This window comes from Salvelinus alpinus, chromosome 6 (assembly GCF_045679555.1).
Source record: "Salvelinus alpinus chromosome 6, SLU_Salpinus.1, whole genome shotgun sequence".
Taxonomy (NCBI): Eukaryota; Metazoa; Chordata; class Actinopteri; order Salmoniformes; family Salmonidae; genus Salvelinus; species Salvelinus alpinus.
In genome coordinates this window covers 31,573,103-31,592,502 of record NC_092091.1, presented here as the reverse complement: position 1 = coordinate 31,592,502, position 19,400 = coordinate 31,573,103, and the positions used below count along the sequence as shown (strand labels likewise).

At 45.1% G+C, this 19,400-nt stretch overlaps 1 protein-coding gene across 7 annotated transcripts; it reads right to left on the bottom strand.

The window, feature by feature from the left end:
• LOC139578558 (SLAIN motif-containing protein 2-like) lies at window positions 1–19,154 on the bottom strand. 7 transcript variants are annotated; one of them, XM_071406313.1, is made up of 10 exons: window positions 18,324–19,154; window positions 14,824–14,966; window positions 8,892–9,065; window positions 8,609–8,797; window positions 7,596–7,952; window positions 7,256–7,405; window positions 5,861–5,995; window positions 3,599–3,637; window positions 2,903–3,116; window positions 1–2,780 (listed from the first exon to the last, which is right to left on the bottom strand). In XM_071406313.1, exons 1-10 carry the CDS (start codon window positions 18,809–18,811, stop codon window positions 2,720–2,722), a joined length of 1,950 nt encoding a protein of 649 aa, XP_071262414.1. In that variant the 5' UTR covers window positions 18,812–19,154; the 3' UTR covers window positions 1–2,719. The 7 variants fall into 7 exon arrangements, with proteins under 7 accessions (XP_071262414.1, XP_071262407.1, XP_071262410.1 ...); XM_071406306.1 differs by lacking the exon at window positions 3,599–3,637 and having other exon boundaries at window positions 18,324–19,152; XM_071406309.1 differs by lacking the exon at window positions 3,599–3,637 and having other exon boundaries at window positions 5,861–5,992; window positions 18,324–19,152.
• Window positions 19,155–19,400: the final 246 nt, after the last annotated feature.

Below are 19,400 nucleotides of genomic sequence, written 5' to 3'. Positions count from 1 at the left end.
GTTTCTCAACTTTTTAAATTTGAAATGTTAGTTTATACAGGGAATCTGATGCCTGGATTCAATCCGTATCGCTGAACATCCGTGTTAATGTAATGTAAAGGTAATTTCCGATTGAACCGACATATGCAGCGTGAATGTAGAACATAGTCTCCGTGGACGCGGGAACATTGCCTTTAAATTTCAACACGGATCTTCCGCGATGCTTATGCAATACGTATTGAATCCAACCCCGAATGTCATGTTGGTGAATATAAAAAGGTGAATTAACAAAAACTATCCCAAAATGGTGAAGCATGTATTTTTTGCAACACTAGCCAAGTTTTCCACTAAATCCAAACCTTGACATACAGAGGCACCTCTCTCTTAAATAGGTTCATTTACAGAATGAGAGTTATTGTTATAAATATCATGGCGCATATTATACACAAGCAATTATAAATGCATTGTTGATACAATTACAAAATTACCCCAAACTAAATCAAGCAGAAATGCAAAGACACAAATTATATTGGCAAACCAAGACACTATTGGCACATAATGATAAATGAACAAATAAAAGCACATTCAAAATAAAGTGAAACTTTAAATGAATAGGCACTAGTTTGATAATTTCTGGCACACCAATACCATCCCTATGAATCTCGGCACTCCTCTTTGATTCATTTTAAAGCACAAGAGGCAAATGGCCACTAACTTATTGAACTTCCATTATTATCTTACTTAAGATGTCATGATAATTTATTCTCTCCATCTTGACATAACATACACTCACACAATATTGTTGCAGGTTTTAAATGAACTACATCAAGCCTTTGCTGCATGCTCAGATCTCAGGGTTACAAGTGTGGAATTCTATATGTTTTAGTGGGAGCATGTCTGACTATACAGTAGATATTGTAACTGCACATTAATCTAATGTGGGAGAGCAGATGGAACTAACCAACCAATCCAGAAGTAGATTTGGAGTGAGATTGTGACGGCTACCAGTGATTGGCCCAGTTTGACATGACTACTGACTACCCAGCTCTGGAAAATATGTGATAGTCAGTTCAGGTTAAGCCATAGTTATGGTTAAGGTCAGAGATGGGGCTTTGGCCTGTTTCTACCAGTCACCTGTGTGTTCTCAACATAAAAACACAAATGTCCTGTTATTAAACCATCTAAAAAGACTTTGGAGAATAAGCTTTGCAGTTGAGGTTCGAAATGTTCATTTCTTACAAATTATTCAAATCAATAGAAAACAAATGCTGAAAATGTATATTTGGAAAAGGAACTCTTTAAATAATTATTTGAATAAATAATGTCCCAAACAAACATTAATACATTCTAGTTGTTTCACAAGTGAACAAAAACTATGATTTGACAACACAACCATACAGAGGTGAGTTCACTTCGTAAAACATTCACAACATTTCTTTAACATTAAAGGAACACTTCACCTGCACAGCATCATCATAGAGATCTCTGACCAAGGCATCTGTTAAGAACAGACTGCAAAAAGAGAAATGTGTAGAAACATTTCAACCTGAGGGAGGTGAAAAGATAAAAGAGACGAGGGAAGGAGTAAGGGAGAGATGGAGAGAAGCATTGTGTGATTGACTGATGGCTGAACAGACACCCCGAGGCATGTGACAGTGCCCTCTGGAGGCGCCGTGATTCTGGAGCTCGGCTGGTTTCTTTGGCATCTCTGGGCTTCCGCATGCAAGCGATGCCTGGCCCCTTCCGCATGCCAGCCCTGCCTGGCCCCTTGGTCAATGCTATACAGGACCCTTGGGACATCCCTACCCTAAACCTATGTTTATGTTACGTATGATTGAGACGCTACACAAATTTGACAATCACAACCTCCCACATAGCCTTAATATTAACTCCTGCAGAATTAAGCATTTCCTGAAGTAAAATTATACACCAAATGTAGGCAACATTTTGACTCAGGAACAGGAGTGGAGAAATATGACGTTGTTCTTTTTCACAGCTCTTTTTCACAGCATTCGATTTCCTTACAAATTTCCTTAGAAAATTTTGCACAGAGAATCGTTCCTGTTTATATTTTTGTTATTGCATTTTCTCCCCGGTCCCTAAAAGTCTTTCATCCGCAAAAGAAACAGATGACAGAAAACTTTACCGATGTCAACTAGATTGAAGCGATCATTCTACTGATTAATTTACTTAGTCTTCTAGGGCTACATATAATGAAAGAAGAGAAGCTGCATGTATCTAATTCTAGACAAGTTGACTAACAAATAGCCTACTAAAATGTTAGAAATTATAAGCAGAAACATATCTAAATTAAGCAACAACAAAAAAATCCTGCACCCCCTGTCAAAAAATTGTTTAGCTGGTTTCGAATGTGGTATACAGCGCATTTTCTATATTAGCGGGTTAGGGTCGGGTGCGGACCTCAGATTTTCACATATTGTCGGGTGGTTCCGGATGGGTTATTAGCAGTTGCGGGCCACTAGTAGGGACGTCCTAAGGAACCGGAATAGCACGGACCCTGGCCCTTTCAGAACCTCTCCACACAGATACACACACCATGTTGCTTCAGCTGTTCAGATCATGTTGCTCATGATAGTACGAAGAATGTGACTTGTGTCTTTGATATAGTTTCTTGATTCATGGTAAAAGTAATCTTGGTTGATAAAGTGCCGCATTGTAATGTTTGTATGCCTCTTTGTGCTGATGAGAGCAACAGTGCCCCCTGCTGGCCATGCCAGCCTCAGTAGCAGCCCTCTCTCCAGTTCTCTCCGCTACTGTAGGTCCGAGGGGCAGGTAAAGACCTGGGCAAGAGAAGAGCCAGAGAAACAGATTAGTTCTGCCAGTACGCAAGCGTAAAAGAATGTCTGATACACCTGTAACCAACTAAACTTGCTTTGAAGTTGTGTGTAATGTGTGTACCTACCTGCGTACTGGCTGGGCCAGTTTGCTGCGAGGCACAGGGATGCCACCTCCTCCTCCTCCTCCTGCACTGGGCCGGGGCAGGCCGCTGCGTGCTGGGCCCAGGGAGCGTGTGGGGGTGGAGGCTCCAGAGCCAGGGGTAGACGTGGCCTTTACAGGCTGCCTCAGGGCCAGGGGAGACGGGGTGGCTGGGGTTCGCAGCTTACTGGGAGAAGGGACTGGAGGGGCAGGAGAGAGAGAGGAGGAGACAGGTCAGTACAGTACACTGTAGTATGAAGAGATGGCTTATAGATGACACAGTATTATTCCCACAACAGAGGTCTGTGGTCTCAGTGGCCTTCCAAGCAATGAACAACACAATGATCTGAGGCACATATGATACAAATACAATGTGTATGAGAAAAATGGAGATCATCACCTAATATGCATTCAGAACCAATCTTCAAATAATCTAATGTGATGGAATTTTGCATTGAAATCACAATAACCATATAAAAAACAAGAAAAAGAAAACGACGAATTAAAACGAGGCCATGTATAAAGTCTATACAAACTGTACAAACTCCCACGATGCTTGTTCATGTGTAGGATGAGGCACACATGCCCTCTAGTGACAGGAAGGGCACAGATAATACCACAACATTAACACATCACAATCACAATATATAAAAAGTAGGGAGCATGATCAGTGAATACTCACTGAAATCCCCTTCTTCTCCAAAGCAACAGGAAAGATGGACTAAAAGATGAAGACAGGAGAGATTTGACTTCATTCAGGACAGCAGAAGAAAGTGTAGGATTATGGATGGAAAAAGAACCTTGTGACTAAAAAGTCTCTTCGAGCACTATACTAAAAAGTAGACCACCTAGTTACCAATACAGGTCTATACGTAAACTAATCCATGGACAACTTCAAGTACACTGGACAAAATATAAAACGCAACATGCAACGATTTCAAAGATTTTACTGAGTTACAGTTCATATAAGGAAATCAGTCAATTTAAATAAATGAATTAGGCCCTAATCTGTGGATTTCACATGACTGGGAAAACAGATATGCATCTGTTGGTCACAGATACCTTTAAAAAAAATTTAGGGGCGTGGATCAGAAAACCAGTCAGTATCTGGTGTGACCATTTGCCTCATGCAGCGCGTCACATCTCCTTGGTATAGAGTTCATTGTGGCCTGTGGAATGTTGTCCCACGCCTCTTGAATGGCTGCGCGAAGTCGCTGGATATCGGTGGGAACTGGAACACACTGTTGTACACGTCGATCCAGAGCATCCCAAACATGCTCAATGGGTGAGATGTCTGGTGAGTATGCAGGCCATGGAAGAACTGGGACATTGTCAGCTTCCAGGAATTGTGTACAGATCCATGATAATGGTGTGCATTATGCTTAAACATGAGGTGATGGCGGTGGAAGAATGGCACGACAATGGGCCTCAGGATCTCGTCACGGTATCTCTGTGCATTCAAATTGCCATCGATAAAATGCAATTGTGTTCGTTGTCCGTAGCTTATGCCTGCCCATACTATAACCCCACCGCCACCAGGGCACTCTGTTCACATCAGCAAACCGCTCGCACACGCGATGCCATACACGCTGTCTGCCATCTGCTCGGTACATTTGAAACCGGGATTCATCTGTGAAGAGCACACTTCTCCAGCGTGCCAGTGGGCATTGAAGGTGAGCATTTGCCCACTGAAGTTGGTTATGACATCAAACTACAGTCAGGTCAAGACCCTGATGAGGATTGACGAGCACACAGATGAGCTTCCCTGAGACAGTTTGCGCAGAAATTATTTGGTTGTGCAAACTGACAGTTTCATCAGCTGTCCGGGTGGCTTGTCTCAGACGATCCCGCAGGTGAAGAAGCTGGATGTGGAGGTCCAGGGCTGGCGTGGTTACATGTGGTCTGCGGTTGTGAGGCCAGTTGGATGGACTACCAAATTCTCTAAAACAATGTTAGAGGTGGCTTATGGATATTAAATTATCTGGCAACAGCTTTGGTGGATATTCCTGCAGTCAGAATGCCAATTGTACGCTCCCTCAAAACTTGAGACATCTGTGGCATTGTGTTGTGTGACAAAACTGCACATTTTAGAGTGGCCTTTTAGTGTCCCCCAGCACAAGGTGCACCTGTGTAATGATCATGCTGTTTAATCAGCTTCTTGATATGCCAGACCTGTCAGGTGGATGGATTATCTTGGCAAAGGTGAAATGCTCACTAACAGGGATGTAAACAAATTTGTGGCCAACATTTGAGAGAAATACGTTTTTTGTGCGTATGGAACATTTCTGGGATCTTTTATATCAGCTCATGAAACATGGGACCAACACTTTACATGTTGTGTTAATATTTTTGTTCAGTGTAAATGTGAACCTTACGCTTGATCTTGTCATTCAACCAATCAGCAACCATTGCCAAAAAGAGGAATGACTGCGATGTGGCTAACCACATCAGCGGTCCCACCAGAAACTGAATTTATTTTAAACATAATCTGAAACAGCCTTGAGGTTTGAGAGCCCAAAGGCATTCCAGAGCCACAGGGTTTCTCAGCAGGTTCTCACCATCACCACTAGGGGGGGGAGACATGAGTTGTCTGTTCTGCTAAGACCAGACCCAACAGGCCCATCCTACAAGAACACCATGGAGACACTCAAAAAACCGTCCAGGACTAGACTCCCGACCATCCCAGAAGCTGCCTACCCTGACGAAGTGACCATCCCACAAAACAATTACTTGCCTTGCAAATCTGGAGACAACTGTACCAAATTTCCTGGCACTTTGTATTGGGTCGAGTACATGCAGGAACGTCACACAGCCAACCAGTTACGGTAAAAAGCTTTACTTTTGGTAAAGAACGTGATCATGTGTGTATTACTCAGGATGTGTGTGTATGTAGGGGACCCTTTACTCATCACGTGGATGATCCCAGGCACTGGCAGGCTGTTACCTCGGAGGGAAGAAGGGCTTTGGAGGTGTTGTTTGGGTTTCGGGGACAGCAAGGATCGAGCGGGAGTTCCTGTTTGGGAGGAGCGAGGGGGGGTAGAGTACCGGGAGTGGAGTGGAGTGGAGGAGTGCTGGGCTACTGGGGAAAAATGGAGATGACAGTTGGGGAGAAACAGAGTCAATCCTTTCTGTTTTGTTACTGTTAGTGGACCAGGGAGAAGAGGACATGATAGGGTTGAACCAGGCAGCCAGGAGGGGTTGTGGTAGCCAGTGAGGCCACTGTGAGTCAGGCAAGCCGGGCTTATAGTCGTTACCAGCCAAAGGTAAAAGAGCAGCCTGAAATGCTATGGGGTGCTGCAGTGCAGCCAGACATTCACAGTCCACAGAGAGAGAGAGAGAGAGAGAGAGAGAGAGAGAGAGAGAGAGAGAGAGAGACTGACAGGGGTAAAGTACTTCCAGAGCCCAGCTGGGCCAACACTAGGCCAAACCACTACCAGTGCCTCAGTAGAAAGAGAGGGGTGGGTGAAAGGCAGCGCATGCTCTACTGTCAGATAGAGAGGCAGGGATAGTGGTGTCATACTGCCCACCACAGACAGAAAAAGCCCAGCAAAGTACAGGAGACGACTCAAGTGTCAAGAGCAAAACCATACAACAGTGACACAGTACAGGATAGTACAGAACGCTACGGACATTCACAAAGTGGTCCTATTCAAGCTCAGGCATGCCCGCTTCACTTACACATAGTTCATTATCAGTGTATATAAAAAACTGTTGAACAGATTAACTGATACAGATTACACATGTCATTTGTCCAGCAGCCGTTTCTCCTTCAGGTGTCTGAGTGGGGAGTAGTTATATGGATTAAAATACAACACTACCACCACTGATTCACTGTGTTTTTTTTTTGTCTCATTCTTGGATTATAGTAAATGGCCACTCCAGTTCTAATTCCGTTGGTGGATATTTCTAAAGAGCATTCAGTGTTTTATTCAGTTCTCTCTACATTCTAAATATAAATCCTCACAATAACCTACTTTTAAATCTCTTGATTCTAATTGATTTGGGTAAAAAGGAGAAGAGTGCACGGAAGGAGAAATTATTAAAACGATCAAACAGAGAGATCCCCAAACCATCAAAGCCAAGACACTAAAAAGCAAGAGGTTTAATAAGGCGGAGCATGAAACACACTCCTGTCATTACACTGCTGCTGTTGAATATGCTTCAGAAACAATTATTTATCAGTATACAAGACAGAATATGAAAATGAAAGCATGTCTCGGATTGCGATTACCGAGTGAACATGCGATAGGGATATTGTGTGTGTGTGTGTGTGTGTGTGTGTGTGTGTGTGTGTGTGTGTGTGTGTGTGTGTGTGTGTGTGTGTGTGTGTAGTACTCACTGGCAGACTGACTGACTGCCTGGTGTCTCGGTGAGCTTCCGTTTGGCACTTGCAGGTTGGACTCACAGCTCCTGCTGTTCTTGACGGGCTCTGGGCCCTGCTGGGCCACGTTGGAGCGGGTCAGGTTAGGAAGACTACGCCCCAGCTTCTCTACAAACACCACAGCAGAGGAAAACAACTGAAAACAGGACGGAACAGATACCGTACACAACGGTCCTCATTTCAATCAGAAAGGATAGACCATATGAATCCATATAGTTGGTCTTCCACATAACAATGAACTAACCCCAACACAAAACCATTTCCCCTCTCTAGTCTAGTCACTCAATCTCCCCCCTACCTTCGTTCTTCACCACATTGGTCTGCAGGTCTTGGGGGGCGTGGCCCTGCAGGGAGTGACGTGGCGCCTGCAGCCGGCTGATGATTGGCTGCGGGGAGCCCCGGCTGTGGTTGTACTCCAGGGAGCGTGCTGGGGAGCGGGAGCGGGGTGAGTTCCTGGGGGAGGCACGGGGGGAGTGTCTGGGGGAGTGGGAGAAGCGGTTCGAGGGGAGGTGGAAGGCGGGGTGTACAGCCTCCTCATCGTCCTCTAGACTCTGGGCGTCCAGCTCCTGGTCACTGAAGGTGCTGCGTCTCAGAGAGTGGCAGGACGAACCAGAGCTACGCCTGGAAGCTGTGGCAGCATAGTCCTGCCGAAGACCTGGAAACACACACACAGGGACACGGTCAGAACATAAAGCGCTAGTACAGCCTGTACAAAGAAAGTCAGTAGAAACACTCACAATCTGAGAGAAAACCGCACACTGCTCTTGCTAGTATCACTGTTCTTTATTGAGCGTCACTCATCGGCCGCCAGGCCTTCAGTCAGAGCTTTTGTGAGCGTTTTTTAATTTGCACACTTATGCAGACATTGCTCCACCCCCATCCGTTCCGTGCATCGAATGGGGTTGGAGTCAAGGACAAATAAACACGTGTTACCAAATAGAACAATGTGTGTACATAAAACTTTATTAAACACTTCTGGAAAACCACAATGAGGACATCGATCAAGTAGGTTTTCATAAATTCTTGGGAACAGCGCAGGTAGGCTGAAGCGATGAATGACAAGGCATTAGTTCAGGTTCACATTTACAACATAACATGCATGGGCATTTCATCATTAAGACCTTTTGGGATTAATATCTGGAGGGTAAAAATCCTAAAACATTCTCTTTTGCTCAGAGTATTGTTTATAGCTTTCTCTATGCCACAAAATCTAAAAATGGTAGAAATATTGTGTTTTTTGTCGTTAAAATAATCCCTGTCGTTTCTGGTAATAGTGGACAAATGGACAGAGAGTTAGAAGATGGTACGTACTCTCCTCCTGCATGCGAGCCAGGATCTGTACATCAGTGACGTCGTTGAGTTTGTATGTGGTGGAGGATCCCACAGAGTCCTCGTCCATCTCCGAGGTGCTCAGCTCACTGTCTATTGAAGACTGAGGGCTGACCGGTGGGGCGTTCCTCTCTCTCTCTACTGAGCCACCACGCTGCTGCTGGTGAGCTGCTGGGACACACACATTTATATTATTCATACTTAATGAACATAAAGGGATAGAGGAGAGAGTTAAAGACTGGCAAATAAAGCCTGTGTTCAGTACCCTGGTGGAGAGGGGGCATCAGCTGCTGTCTGACGATGGGCACCCTGCTGGGGGTGGAGGAGGGGGAGTTGAAGCCGCTGCTGTAGGGGCTGTTCACTGTGTTTGTGCTGTATGGGCTTCCGTAGTTCACCTGGGGACTATAGGGACTTCCATACAGGCTCCTACGCTTGTTTGCTGTGGAGACAGAAGAGAATAGCTATGAACATGCTGTGCTGATATGGTCCCTTTACCCAGACAGTGGGTGAAGAAATTCAGCTTGGCCCCTAAGACCCTCACAAACTTCTACAGATGCACCATTGAGGGCGAGTGAAGTGAGTGCTGCCTGCCCTCCAGGACATTTACAGCACTCGGTGTCACAAGAAGGCCAAGAAGATCATCAAGGACCTCGCCAACCGAGCCACGCCCTGTTCACCCTGCTACCATATGGAAGGAGGAGACAGTACAGGTGCATCAAAGCTTGGACCGAAAGAAGCTGTTTGTCAGTCTATTAAACAATCACCACAAGCCGGCCTCCGCCCAGTACCCTGCCCTGAACTTTAGACACTGTTACTAGCTGGCTACCACCCAGTACTTTACCCTGCACCTTAGAGACTGCTTCCTTATGTACATAGTCGTTGAACACTGGTCACTTTAACCATGTTTACATACTGTTTTACCCACTTTATAAGTATATACCGTATTCTGGTCATGGCTCATCCTATTTAACTACTACTGTACACACCTTTTCTAGGACTCTGACATTGCTAGTTCTGATATTTCTTAATTTCTTTTAACTTTTTGGATTATGTGTGTATTGTATTGCTGCACATTTGGAGCTAGAAACATGAGCATTTCGCTGCACCTTCGATAACATCTGCAAATCTGTGTACACTTCCCAATAAACTATGATTTGATAGCCTATAACTACATCACCTAAGGGATTGTTGTACAGCCAGCAATCTACACCGTAATGACCAATTATTCACTGAGATAATATCTTACATGGGAAGTCATTGCAGGCATTACAGGTTGCCCCCTTCGAGGGAGTAGTTTAATCACAGTGAGTGCGGTTACATGCACACAATGCGATTAGTGTGAATAGTCCGATTAATATAACAGTTCGATTAAAACACGTACATACTTTGCCAAAAATAACAATTTCCCTAATAATCCTGTTTACATGGACACATCTGAAATCAAGCTACCTGACGGCACTCTGATAATGCAGAAAATCGCCACTCAAAATAAACGTTCTACCACAGTGAACATCTTCGATTTGATTCGGAGTTCAGACATGTACAGTTTGTATGTGAAAACTTCTTCTAAGACGCATACATTCTGTTGATCCGAACTCACTTCACTCGCCCTAAAGACGGTGGCTCGCGTGACTGGTGCTAGCAGATGCACAGATCAAATACACCGCTGGAACACCCATTTAAGGTGTTTACATGTCCTAATAATTCAAAAGACTGCTCAGAAAACCAGGTCTTTTAATCGCCGTATGCTTACTTAGATTTTGACCTTACGCCGATTAAGATAAGTATGGTGTTTACATGACTATTGCATAATCTGAATACTGACATAATCAGTTGAATATTGAATTGTTATTGGGACTGCAAGCGTACTCAATGTGAGCCAGCTGACATACACAAGCTGCATTATACCAACCACTAATGTGCACACAGTCACACACCGTCTCTCGGAGTCCTCTCCTCTCTAGTGTGTTGGAAATGGTGCACATTCTAGAGTCACTTAAATCGTATGGTAGTCGTAGGCGTCTTTATCATGGACTGAAGAAAGAGTTAACAATACGGCCCATTCACTCAGTAGTACAGTCAGAGCAGCACAATGCAGCACTGTGATACCCAGCTATCCACAGAGACTCCATACAGCCTGCCAGTCAGTCAGTTAGTCCCAGGTAGGCAGGCAAACCATGGAGCCTGCCTCAGCTCAGCCATTAGACCAGGCCTGGCTGCTCTGACAGGGATACGACTCACTGGCCAATGGCCATCAGTGTTGACTGCTATACTGCAGTCCCACTAGGGACAGCTCTGCCCGCAGTGCTGCATACACTCCAATCTCCAGGGCCACTTGTTTGCTCATCACCCTCCCTCCCTCCCTCCCTCCCTCCATGTGTTTACACAGCTGGATGATGACTGGAAAGAAGCCTTTTATTATCAACTCGCTCTCCTTTCTTCCCTCCTTTCCTCCCTCCATCTCATCTTTTGATGCTCTGCTCTGCCCTACCGCATTATTTAGGAAATAACATGTCCACTCAACTCACTCACTTCCTTCAGAGATCAGCCATTGAGGGATACATGACACTACCGCAGTACCACCTGCATGCTTAAGCCTTAACCAGGGACACAAGCACTCGACCACAGACGTACACACCTCTCAATCACTTTGTCCTCTGTGGATTCGCAGATAGGTCAGACACTGAGATTAGCACGGGCTTATCTAAAACCAGGACCTCACCAGAGACAGAGGCGTCTGTAGGACAGATTCTGTCCAGACTCCCAGTGCTGAGAGCGCACTCTTTATAGGTCAGATATGTACAACAGTTGTGTTGTGGTATGATCAACATTATACCTATAGGCCTACATACAGGATATAGGTTCTCGCACACAGAGACAGCTGACAGGGATCAAACACGGTGAGTTAAAGGAGGGAGTTACCTGCCTCGGAGTGGCACCTCCATGTGTCCGCCGTGACACCGAACACAAGCCCTGGCAACGCATCGTGGGGGTCAAGCTCTGACCTCTGGAGACAGACATAGCGGAGTGTGTGACCCCTAAAGTGGACATCTATCAGGTGCTCCCGATAGGGAGATTACTGCAGTTGTAGACTTACAAACCACAAGGAAAGGACAGCGGTTCAGAGGGTGCATTCAGTGCTTTTCCCCCATGTATCCTTTGGTGCCAGGCTAGGGGTGAATGATTTAAGGGCTAGGAGGTGATCAGATGGAGCAGCTTAGCTCTACAGTAAATCAGGAGGAGGAGATTGGAGAGAGCCTATAGTCAGTGTGTTGCTGGCCGGGTCTCAGCAGGGATTTGCAGCACAGGGACCAACTAAAATAGTGTCGTCCTAAAATACTGTGTCCTAAAACAAACCATGCAACAAAAGAAAAACTAGAAATCTTGCCCGAGGCCTAAAAAAATAGATAGGTAAATACATGCAATATAAATGATCATACTTACGCGACATTTAACACATTCTCCCTTCATGCTAAAACCATTCCATAACACTATGACGTTTATTTAACCCTTATTTTACCAGGTAAGTTGACTGAGAACACATTCTCATTTACAGCAATGACCTGAAGAATAGTTACAGGGGAGAGGAAAGGGGATGAATGAGCCAATTGGAAGCTGGGGAAGATTAGGTGGACAACCTAGGACACCCCTACTCTTACGATAAGCGCCATGGGATCTTAAGTGACCACAGAGTCAGGTCACCTGTTTAACGTTCGATCCGATAGACGGGACCCTACATAGGGCAATGTTCCCAATCACTGTCCTGGGGTATTGAGATATTTTTTGGGGTCCAGAAGAAGGAGTGCCTCCTACTGGCTCTCCAACACCACTTCCAGTAGCATCTGGTCTCCCATCCAGAGGCCGACCAGGACCAACCCTGCTTAACTTCATAGGCAAGCCAGAAAAGATCATCAGGAGCAAAACCGCTATTTCCATTCATTTGTAGCCAAGATACTAGCTGTAATAAAAGCTCTTTCCCAGCTGATGGTTTGGCTGCAGGACCTTCAGTTTCCCCTGGAATTAGCCTAGACAGCATGGCGTCAGTGACAGACAGGACAGAACAAGCAAACCCAGAGATTGCCAGGTCCGATTAAACAGCTCAGATGGACAGAGAAAAGTCAAACAATACCCGTCATTGAACGCTCCTTAAAGTGAAAAAGGGTTCTTGAGATGGACTGGGCCAGCTAGCTAGGAGCATTTCACATGAGGAGAGGGCAACAGAAGCCTTTATTGTGTGGCTCAAGGAGAGAAATAAAATGAGGGGAGAGATGAACAACTGAAAGAGCATGACTTAGAGAAGGCGGAAATATCCAGTCCATTATAGCTTAAGTACTGAAACAGTAGCTACATGTTAGGGTGAGCATGGCTAGATAGCTGGCCTATCAGCTTGGGATTAGGTACTTTCTGCTGTAGAGAAGAACTGTGTGGGTGGAATCTGTGGACGTTTGTCAAAGCACTGTTCAGAAGGCTCCATTCTGAATCTAGCCCAGCATTACAGGACTGGTACTGTCAAGAGAGTCCCCGGCCCGGGCCATTCTTTACTTCCTGCTACGCTTCCAGTGTTATAATGTCATGACAATGCCCAGAATACATTTTTGAATTTCTAAATGTTTGATAACACTTCACTAATAAAACTAGATAGTATCTAATACATTTATTTAACTCGACTATGCTGAAAAATAAAAAACTATTTGTCCCTGCTTCCAGTTTGTTATGTAACTGGGGCATGGCATTTAAGGGATCTCATTGCTTACATTTCGCAGGGAGTCTAAAGACACACGCTTGGTTACCATGGACAAGCTAAAACAAAAGTACACACACACATTCACATTTCAGTATGCAAGCAATCACCCTGGGCCTTCCAACAGTTTGGGAGTTTCTCATGGACATTGAAGGCTAAGCCCTCTGAAAGGGTCTTCCATAAGCATTTCAAAGCATTGAAAATAATCCTATGATGTGGTACAAATGTACTGTCAAGCTGTGTATTAAGTTAGTCATGAGCCAGACGCGATGCCCTGCTTTGTGAAATTCCTTCACCCGTGGAAACAGTCCTCACACGATGCCATGGCAACAGATTTTCACACTCCCGAGAGGGTGTGTCACTGAGGAGCCTAACATACAGTACAGCCACACAAGACTCTTAGTAGATGCATAGAACACGCCTAGGCCCGCTCTGCTCATCCTGCGGTCGAAAAGCAGTCATTTGGGCCTGTTTGAAGCTGTCTGACAGCTGCCTACCTCCCCTCCCCTCCCCTCAGGTATAGGCAGTTAGAAGCTAGTCAGCAGGTGGGTCCTTTAACCTTTTGTTACCTGCATATTGTACAAGAGCTATATAGCCTGCATTGCTGTTTTTTGCTTGTTCACACATACCTAAATCATTTATTGACCTGTTGCTGATAATAAGCAGTGCAAAAAGCAACCAGCTGATTGATCTCTAGAACCTCCCTTTGCCTTTGGAGTGAGGTGGAGGGGGGCACGGTCAGTGATTTTAAGCATTAGATGTCCAAATGAATGAGTAACATTATCCTCTCCTGACGAGGATATCAACACCACCCATCACCCAAGTAACACTCATCCATAGTATGTATGGGTCACCCACCGGAGCCTCAGAGCCTGTTGTGGTCTATGAACAGTCGGAGTTGAACTTCAGCGTGATACATAACTTCAAAGGGCACTCTCAGGAAGGGGATGTGAGGGGAACAGGTCAGCTGTTGACTCCATGTCAGGACAGGAACCCCATGGTCCTGCGTGTGCGGTCTGTCTGCCCAGGGAGTCTATGACTGGGGGTGTTGCGTAACACCCCCAGTGCCACGTGATCAGTCACCGTTACGGAGCACACGCAGGTTTAGGGATAGCGACCTTCAACAAACTGTTGCTGGATACGATATGTGCGTCACATGAGCATACCTTTGTAAAAATGGAACTGGTCTCACTTTAGCCTTGCTGTCCTGATTGTCTATATTTAGCTGTCATAATACGCAGAGGGACATAGATAGAATCCACAGGCACACTGGCCATGATAATGTAATACATACACTCATACAGCATAGTTCCTACTACAAAACAAAAGCATATTTGTCCTAGATGTGTGCACACTTGTTTGGAGCAAAGCTGGGAGAAGCGAGGGGAGAAGCGAGAGGGGAGAGAAGAGAGGAAACAGGAGAGGAGGAGAATGGAGAGGAGCGAGGTGACAGTACCTGACATGGTGAGGTCCAGTCTGTGGATGAGGGAGCGCTTGGCTGACTCCATGTCAGGACTGGGGTTGTCCAGAGCCTGGCGACACCACACGATGGGACTCAAGGCTTTCTGCCAAGGGCTGTTCAGCTTCGCCTCATACAGCCTGGACGAACACAACACACATCAACACACACACGTCAATGGACAATGCACACAAAAATACACACGTTTAAAAGTAGCGCTGGAAACTTTGTTCCTGTGTTTTGTTTATTGAGGAACAACGTTTGCTTGCCCTTGGTCTTCCCTGTAGGTGGAAATGCATTAGCTAACATTTGCTCATTCACGCCCCTTTTGCAAGGTGAACAAATCATGTAAAATAACATTATTTGTCACATTCACCGAATACAACAGGTGTAGTAGACTTACAGTGAAATGCTTATTTACAAGCCCTTAACCAACAATGCAGTTTTAAGAAAAAATTGAGTTAAAAAATATTTACTAAATAAACTAAAGTAAAAATGTGTGTGGTGCGGGGGTACAGGTTAGTCGAGGTAATATGTACATGTAGGTAGGGGTAAAGTGACTATGCATAGATAATAAACAGCAAGTAGCAGGAGTGTAAAAAAAGGGGTGTGGGCCAATGCAAATAGTCTGGGTATCCATTTGATTAGCTGTTAAGCAGTCTTATGGCTTAGAGGAAGAAGCTGTTAAGAAGTCTTTTGGACTTAGACTTGGTGCTCCGGTACTGCTTGCTGTGCGGTAGCAGAGAGAACAGTCTATGACTAGGGTGGCTGGAGTCTTTGGCAATTTTTAGGGCCTTCCTCTGACACCGCCTGGTATAGAGGTCCTGGATAGCAAGAAGCTTAGCCCCAGTGATGTACTGGGCCGTATGCACTACCCTCTGTAGTGCCTTGCGGTCGGAGGCCGAGCAGTTGCCATACCAGGCGGTGATGCAACCAGTCAGGATGCTCTCGATGATGCAGCTGTAGAACTTTTTGAGGATCTGAGGACCCATGCCAAATCTTCTCAGTTTCCTGAAGGGGAATAGGCGTTGTCGTGCCCTCTTCACGACTTCACCAGCCCTCCTTCATGAATATAATGCTGTCCAGTGTACAAATTGCTAACCAGGCAAGGCAGGCTGAGGCTGGGATAATGATGACAACAATCAATAAGGTAAGAGACCTGATGATAATCAGTGGAAATAGATGTGATGAGGGGCGATGCAGGTTTGGTGAGTGTTATAACCTGCTTAGGCCTACATCTCATCACAGCTGCTACGGCTGATACTTAAGCCTGCTTTATACTGAGAGAGAGAAAGAGAGAAAGTGCCTGTACCAGGAAGAGGAATCTGAGTCAGCTTTGTCTCAGCGGCAGAGAAAACCTCCCACATGAGAGTCCTCAACTAAACAACAATAACACTAAAGCCTACTAGTAAACAGAAAAATGTAGGCCTAGATTCAATACATTATGGGCATTCTAAAAGTATGCCACATGGAGAATCTGACTGTAATCCATAACATTTAAAGAATCAAATTCAACCAGAACTTGAAGACCTATCACTCTAGCATTAGGCATAATTAAAGCTCTGTCACATCCACATTGCTATGGTTTTATATATAGCTTAGCCTAATTATCCTGTAAACATGTGTCTGGCTGGATCCTCCTAACTGTATTTTAGAATGAAAAGCTTAACAGCAGGATGGTGCTGTGCTGTCGTCAAATAGCTGCAGGACCAGACGGCCCTGCAAATTCAGTCTGATGCTAATTCAGGGATTATGGGAATCTATGACCAGGACTGGCAAGCCATCAATCAGTAGTACTATGGGTAATCCTGTGTGTATCACCAGCCAGAGGGCAGAGAGAACACCAGTGGAGTGTGTGGGGATTGGGTTAGAGGGGCAACAAGGAACTGGTACTAAGAGGCCACAGTAAACTTCCCAGTCATGCTTCCTCTATCCTCTCTTCCAAATATTGAAGAGTAGTCGAAGATGTTTCTGTATCTAATACATTCACATAGGGCAGGCAAACTCACACACTGAGTCAGGCTCATTTCATCTGATTAAATGTCCAGGGGCTGCCAGAGCCCATGCAGTATTACTAACCTGACAGTCTGGCCATAATTAGTTACTGTATCTCCTTTCTATAGCTGGCCGCCTCCGACCTAGGCCTTGACCTAAAGCACAAGCCATTACCATTACATTACCCTCAAGAGGCCCATAATATGCCAATAAAAACCCTATCCTACTAACCGCACCATGGCAGACAAGGGGCTATCTTTCAGAGAATGAGAGGGGGAGAGAAATGAACACTGACCCAGCTTCCTCATTATAGGCTAATGATTCATACTGCTCTACTAAACAAAACTACAACATCTCATTTATAAACAGGGCTTATTTCACGTCAGCTCGACAGTGAAGTCTCATCACTCTCTACAACTGTTTCAGGGATTTCCTCAGGTTGGGATCAGCAGTGAGATTTGTTCTGCCTCACAAATCCAATTAAACATCTCCAGTTTCAAGGATTAGGCTATACTTCTAAAAGGTCATCTGTGTAAGCGACCTAACCCTATAAACCACAAATGCTCAGTCAGTGCACAGCAAACAATACATGATCCTGAGATTCAGTTTGGCGTGGCTAAAAACTGTGGCTGGGCCTGGCTATTACAACAATTCAAGTACTATAACATTGTCATAATCATTTAGGCCTAGTAGGCAATGATTTCCCCTCAACCTCGTTTCATACACTAGACTAGTGGATGGTGTGTATTAGTATTGATAGTCCTCCTAACAATGAAGGTAAACCATGGTTGTGGCTGTTTCCCCATAGCCTTTGGTTGGGTAAACAACTTTAAATTTCACTGTGCACACTTCTCTTCCCACCTGACAGCCTTCTGCTATGTCACCAAAATAGTGCAAATGGCCACCATACGAACTGTTAATTAACATAGTTAACTAACAACTAGCTTTTATGGTACATCATTTGACAGAGTAAACAAGACCACTAAAATGCAAACATTATGACTAAGGCCTAATAGTAAAGGGGTGTGATTAGTCCAAACACAGCAGCACCCACAGAACAATGAATGCCAAGTTCTACTGATACAATATTGATCAGGATGTAATGTGACAAGTGCAGGTGGTTTGACAGTCCCCATACGTGATCCAATTTCCATTCGGATTTAATTCCATCCACCACCCCTCACCCACTCAGTAATCAAGAACGAACGCAGACAATCGGTCTGCGGTGTGTGATGACCTCTGTCTGTGGCAAGCTATTGTATTGACAACATGGCCGTGCTGTGCATTCCTATGGCGCAATTTCAGCGAGGATTATTTCCCTCCCCAAGGGTTTGTCATCGTTGATAATGTCTGGAACAGCTGCCCTCGGCTGTGGAGCTGTCACATATGAGCGCATGATAGGCACACTGGTTGACTAGCTAAATGCATTAGGGCGTACTGTTGTGTTCTCGTTGTTCGAAAAACACTCAGGCTACTTGAATTACAGATGGTGTATCACTCACCAGCTGTCTTCATCTTCGTTCAGACAATCCATGTCTTCAAGATCGAGGATGTCTACTTCATCCAAGATTGAAGTTTCCCCTTCATCCATAAAACCCAGTGTTTCCCCTGCATCAGTAAAGTACGAATTGATGCCAGTGAAAGAGGTGGCAGCCGATGCCCCCTCGCCCTCATATGCTCTCCTGAAACTGATGCCATCATATGACAGTCTGGGGCTCAAACAACGGGAGTTTTCCAAAAGCCCTCCATAGGCACCCGTTCCGCTGAACCCCACCCCAGGGAAGCCGGCCAGCCCCGCCGCCGAGGCGGCTGACAGGGGTGAGTCATATCCAGCACTAAGGGGTCTATGGTTTCCTGACACTGCTCCAGACGAAGACAATAGAGTAGACCGACTACGGAGCTGCTCGTTTTGCTGTTCGAGTTTCTTTACCAAGTCCTGCAGCTTGCGCACCTCCAAGTCCGCGTTGATGTTTGAGTTAATATCCTCCATAGCTAGCTAACGTTAGCTAGCTAACGTTAGCGCTACCCAGCCACACAAAAATCCGCGGCTGTGTCAGTGTGGTTTTTCGTTACTTCTTTCTCGGCTGGATATCACGATATGTACGTCACTCTAAGCAGTATCACGTTTATAATGAAGAGACTTTGGTGTTCAAATAAGTTATTGGGCTTATCGTCATCTTCTCCAAATATTCGTACACACGGGCAGGGTCGAAAACATTTCCACTATCCCTGTCGCCAACTGTGAAAGACATACAGGCTAGGAACGTCACCACGTGAAACATAGGTAACGAGCACGTAACCAAGCGCGCGTTTACAGTATCGATTATACCCCACAGTACTGTCTGCAATGCATAGAATATTATCATGTGAGCTCATATACAGTACAATGAAAAGTATGGTGGTTTGTCAATAAAAACAATCACACGAGCTAACTGTTGCTCATATGTTACTTGTCACGGACCTAGAATGTACTTGCAGGAGTTTGTTTCACCTAGCCCCAACTTAGTTAGACATGGTCTTGCCTAAATCATACTATGATACCAGCTTTTTGGTGGTACAGTTTTACATAAAGCACTGAA